We start from the raw sequence: 6,000 nt of genomic DNA, 5'->3' as shown, positions 1-6,000 counted from the left end.
ACCTCAGACTGTGTCCAGAGACTTCACGTGTGGAATGACAACCCTTCAGCTTCATTACTCAGGTGAGACCTTTCCTTTTATAGTACACTCTAATTTCATCTCAGGTGGTTCACTTTCTAAAAAAGTCCCAAAACAAAGATATACACCAGTTTCTGTGAGAGAGAGCTTATGTTCACACGTATCCATAAACTACTACAAAATATATACCTGAAAGCAGAAGTTCACTAGAGTTTGCAGTGAGTACCTCCCTAACACTTCCTCTCCACTATTCCAAGCTTGGGATCCATGATTGCTCAACAAATTGTTTGGCTTCGTATGTTAACTCTCTTTTCAATCACCCAGTTCCAGATGCCACCAGGATGCTGGCCAGGCTTCCCTGGATTGAAGACCCCACCAATGTGTCCTGGAGCTCAGCTTCCCCAGAGACACACCTTACTAGGGAAAGAGAGAGGCAGACTGGGAGTATGGACCGACCAGTCAACGCCCATGTTCAGCGGGGAAGCAATTACAGAAGGCAGACCTTCTACCTTCTGCAACCCTCAATGACCCTGGGTCCTTGCTCCCAGAGGGCTAGAGAATGGGAAAGCTATCATGGGAGGGGGTGGGTTATGGAGATTGGGTGGTGGGAATTGTGTGGAGTTGTACCCCTCCTACCTTATGTTTTTGTTCATTAATCCTTTCTTAAATAAAAAAAAAAAAAACTAAAGACTGTAAAAAAAAAAAGAACTTTGGAGAGGATGTGATGACTTTACACATATACAATTATTGGTATAAAACTATACCCCTGAGGTCTTATAATTTTATAAATCACTATTAAATTACAAATAATAAAATTATAAAGCACAATATATGAAATAATGATTATACAGTAGAATTATCTCTGGGGGAAATTATAATTGAGTTAATAATGTATTCAAGATATTGATAGAGAAGCAAGCAGTCTTCATATTTACTCTCTTTTTTTTTTTTTAAAACTAGATCACTGCTCAGCTCTGGCTTATGGTGGTATGGGGGGGATTGAACCTGGACTTCGGAGACTCAGGTATAAGATTCTCTTTGCATAACCATTATGTTATCTCCCCATCCTATTGATCCTATTCTCTAAACATCTTTTTATGATTAGATGTCAAAAATAATTTAACAACTATTTGAGGCAAAGTTGTCTGTACTCTATATAGTATGGGAGTGTCAATTGTGTTGTCAGACACACTGGATTAGATGGATAGATTCGACCATTTCCTTTTTTATCATCAGTTAGTGTTGTTTGAGGATCTATAGTAAATTTGATTGGATCTTTTTAAACTCAAGGTTACTCATGGGTTATGGAAAAATACCAATGTCAGAGTAAAATTTTGTATATACATTGTTGATACTGAATCTATATCTAGATTAGGAGAATCAATCCTTTGGCTTGATGAAGATAGCAGCTTCATTTGTTTGAAAATGCTCTGGTTCTTAGTGCAAATGCTTAAATTAAAATTCAATAAAAAACGTTGCTTAACTATTATGCCATTCTGGCATGTGATATTGTTTGTTCTGGAGAAGTTTTTAAATTTTTGTTTTTTTTTTTGGTCATCATTTTCTTACATATGGAGTGGAATTTTACTTAAACTTTCAGATGATAAGAATGAACTTTTTCATTGTCATTTGGGTTGCAATAAAGATTTTGAAGGCATATTTGCATCCATGAAAATGTTTTTTGTCTCATGATTCAACCAGATGGTAAAACTTTACTAACAATATAAACAAAGGCACCCTAATGGAACCCTAATGGGGTCTTCTCAACTTACTTCTAGGTCTGATTGGCCTAGTTTTAATAAATATATTATTATCTTGATTTTGAAAACCAGGTGAACAAAATTTTATTTCCCAAAGTTACCACAAGTTTTGGGAGCACAAACAAAATAATGAAATAAAAACATGATAATACTGACAGTAGAGATATTCTGCTTCCTGACACATAATTAAGAATCCAGACAAATCGCACATATAAACCAGTTTATTAGATTGTCAGTGATACTTTGAGACAAATTCATCTTATTTTACTTCATATAAACAGAGGAAGGGAGGAAAGTTTCAAACTTCAAGCTTTGTTCAGCATGTGTGCAGTTAGCATCCACAAAAGCACCATTGAATAGAATTAGCACCAACAAATTTTTAGGACCTAACTGTTGACATGCATTACTGAAAAACTTGGAACATGAAAAATGAAGTAGTCCGTGGTATGGTCTATTATAAACAATACAAGGTAATTTTTGATGTTTTCATACAGTACAATACAATCACCAATCAATGAAAATCTCTTAAATACAATGCAGGACAAAAAACACTTTGTACCCTGTTAACACTAAAGCAGTTACAGATTTAAAAGTATGTTTTCTTGTAAGAGGAAGTGGGTTGAAAGAATACCTCTGCCTCAATTTTTAAATTCAGAGTTGTAGAGTTACATGATCTCTTAAGAAAGTATTTTCAAATTTGTGTCTTTACCTCAATGCTGACAAGTGATTTTTTTTTTTTTTAGAATTGAAAGAATTCATAAATTTAAAAAATATAAAACCTGATAGAGTCAAGCAGTACTTCAGTGTGGTGGAAGATAATTCACATTAAATCAGTTTGAAAATGATGCCAGTGGTGTTGATATTTGTCTTCCTTCCTGTGGAGGAATGTCAAGTACAGAAGCCTTGCATTCACGATGAACTTCGGTTAATTTCTTTCACCAAATGCCTTTATTCTGAAGTGTAATATAATAGATTATTCCTTATTCCTCAACTGTTTTTGTAGTGTCATAGGGATGTTCCTTATGCTGGATTTGACAACAGTGAAAAGGGTTGGTATTCTTTCTGGATTTAGAGTAATTTGTGAGCTAAAGAAAAAATATTAATTCAAATTTAGCATATATGAAATCTTAAAGGGTGTTTCATTATTTTCACAGTACAAACCCATCATAAATATCATTGAAAACCTTTCTGTTAGAAAGCATGTAACAAACCCTCAATTTTAAGTCATGTCTAAGCCAGTTTTTGGCATACTAGAGGATACTGTATAAGAAATGTGTAATAAGAATAGATAGATAACAGGTATATTCAGATTTCAATGTATTGATGCCAAGGAAAAAAATTCTTTTACTCACCAAGAGGATAATATACCTTAAAGAATCTATGCACACACATGAATCAATCATGTATCTGCCCAACTTCTAATTCTGGAATAGTGATAACAGGGTTACTTGGAAAAAGTACTCAATTTACAGTACGGCAGCCATTTTATATTGTATGTATTTAACAGCAAAATATCTTTGAAAATAGAATCAGTAGTATATGTTAAGTTTACAATTCACCATTTCTATACTTGAAGTACATGCACTTATTTGTTTTCCCAGTTTAAAAAAATCCCAGTAGGACCAACATCTTTCAGAACAACAATTTAACATTAAACAAAACCTTCTAAGGAAAATAGCATCACAGGGGTTTGAGAAGAATCTGTTACTCAGCATCACAAAATACTCAATAGATCTACATTTAAGATTGTTCATGCCAGGACATTAACACACCTTTGGGTTAGTAGATATTAATAATAATAATACCAATAAAACCTAGAAAAACAAATCAAAGAATTGACATGGAATTTAAATTTAGCCTCTCCTTGGTAAGAGTAGATGGATAACAAACTTGACTCCTTTTTGTATCATGCATGTACTGATGATTACTTCTGTGAAGCAGCATTTACATTCAGTGAAATGTTTTGAGTGACTGAAAGAAAAACTGCCACCATATATATATTTAAAAAAAAAAAGCTAACCAGAAAGTAAAATAACAGGAAAAAAGTTTTAAAGTGAATAATATCCTCAAATAAAAAGGAAAGTTTGTTTGCTTTGAACTAGTCTTCTGTTGAAACGCATGCTTAGATAAAAGTCTGTTCTTGCAATAACTTCAGAAAGATAGAAGATTTAACTTGAGCGAAAAAAAAAAATCTAAGTTGAAATAAACCATGCTAAATGTCTCCTGCTGAATCAATTCTATTGTAGATATCAGTTACTAATTTTCTGAAAAGAGATATAGAAAGTAGCACATTACTGATCTAAGTTAGATAATTTACTAGGCATGACTGATTTGAGCATATAAAAAACTGATTTCTTAATCTCTTAGGATTAGTTAAAAATTAATTAAAATAAAATTGAATTATGACTGAATGACTTAATAGTTTTGATTGCCCTCCTCTATTTGATTAATATTTCAACATAAGGTAGTGTCAAGTAAAAATAAGCTTTAAAAAACTGTTTCAATTTTTTCAGTTAAAATGCCTTCTAATTTTACAACATTTTAACTTTAAATGGTTGCAGACTAACTTAGACTAACAGTTTTGGAATTATCACACACATATTTGTTATGCTGAATCTTTATTTCTGTTTTGTTCATTTGCTATATAATGTGACATAATTTTATGCCAAGTTAAAGTAGTTTGAATTATTATACTATAAGAAACATTAGAAAATACTCAAGTTTGAGAAATTTATAAAAAGGACAAAGAATAGCTTATGGAAATTTAGACAAATTCTGTATAGACAAGTATCTAGTTCAAGTTAATAAAGTGCCTTCCTTTCTGGGTAATTTTTCATTAAAATACTTTAAGGCTTTATAAAAAACTAAACTATCAGAAATATGATAATACATAGGGCTGGCTATGCTATTAATCAGCATAGATTATACCGTATCTAATATTTTAATCTATACTAAGTATTTTTAAATCATTAGTAGTTCAAAATTATAAAGTTGAAAAGTAAATTCAGAATACATTTTGTGACAAAATGTGAAGATAGATTATTTCCAAATAGTGTACATATGACTCACATGCTGCTTGTGAATATTCTAGTTTATATTATAACATACAGCAGTCAAAATCCTTCACATGTTCAACAGAATATCTAATCCCATGACAAATGTGCCATCATTTAGTTCATATATTCTGTTCTCTTCATATCGGAAAAAATTATGCAGTCTTAAATGAAAATGGACAGAAAAAAACTAAGACAAATTTTTCAAATACAGGCACAATGAATATTGTTATTGCAATAGTTTATGCATAATTTGTATGAAGATATACATTGGTTAAAGCATATATATTTGTTTTCCTTTTGCGTCTATTATGCTTGGATGTATCATAGTAAAATACTGGTAGCCTAATAGAAGTATAACTATAATCACACAGCACTTTATTTATTTTTGTCATTTCTCTTTGGAGGATATGGAGATATTTTAAGCACAGTTGTGTACTTAGTTATCTTGATATCTTCATATTTTTAGATAAATGATCACTATGTGTACACCAACAACTGTACTGTAACCAACAAAAATGAATTTAAATGTGTGAATGTTCCTTCTCAGAAACTTAGTCATTTTAATTTAATTTTTTTTATTATCTTTATTTATTGGATAGAGACAGCCAGAAATCAAGAGGGAGGGGGTGACAGAGAGGGAGACAGAGAGACACCTGCAGCCCTGCTTCACCACTCGTAAAGCTTTCCCCCTGCAGGTGTGGACCAGGGGCTTAAACCCAGGTCCCTGTGTATTGTAATACATGCACTCAACCAGGTCCCTAGAAACTTAGTTATTTTTATCACTAAAGTTTGGCACTAGAGTAAATGACTATGATACCTACAATGCTTTTCACATTTCCACTGGATTCTTTAAAATGTTCTGTAAAGGTTTTTGAGCTTAGGCGAGAGGAGGGAAGCTAAAGTTCACAGTAAAGAATGATTTACACAGTTAGTAATACAGGAACTATCAGTGGAAAACAGTGCTAGTCTTATCATTGGGTTTGGTTTTGAATCTAAAGCCTACTAAGAGTAATTCCTGTGAACTAAAAAAAAAAAATAAATAATTTGGCATAAGCCTTTATGATTGCACATTCCTTTACCAAAGTGCCAACAGTTATCTAGATTTAAAAAATGTACATGATGCCACTTTTCTAAATCTAATACAAATTTCTTTCATAATTCTGTAT

General features: G+C 32.1%; 1 protein-coding gene across 2 annotated transcripts in view; it reads right to left on the bottom strand.

Annotated features, from left to right (window-relative positions):
• Positions 1 to 1,984: 1,984 nt before the first annotated feature.
• Positions 1,985 to 6,000, bottom strand: part of PURG (purine rich element binding protein G) — a 38,613-nt gene continuing 34,597 nt past the window's right edge. For both annotated transcript variants that reach the window (XM_060182901.1, XM_060182892.1), the window contains exon 3: positions 1,985 to 2,863. In XM_060182901.1, the coding sequence (XP_060038884.1) occupies positions 2,759 to 2,863 (105 nt within the window). In that variant the 3' untranslated portion in view covers positions 1,985 to 2,758. The remainder of the gene's footprint in view (positions 2,864 to 6,000) is intronic.

The sequence above is a fragment of the Erinaceus europaeus genome, chromosome 2, assembly GCF_950295315.1.
Source record: "Erinaceus europaeus chromosome 2, mEriEur2.1, whole genome shotgun sequence".
In the NCBI taxonomy this organism is placed as follows: Eukaryota; Metazoa; Chordata; class Mammalia; order Eulipotyphla; family Erinaceidae; genus Erinaceus; species Erinaceus europaeus.
The sequence above is the reverse complement of the archived record's forward strand: the minus strand, read 5'-3'. Positions and strand labels throughout refer to the sequence as shown.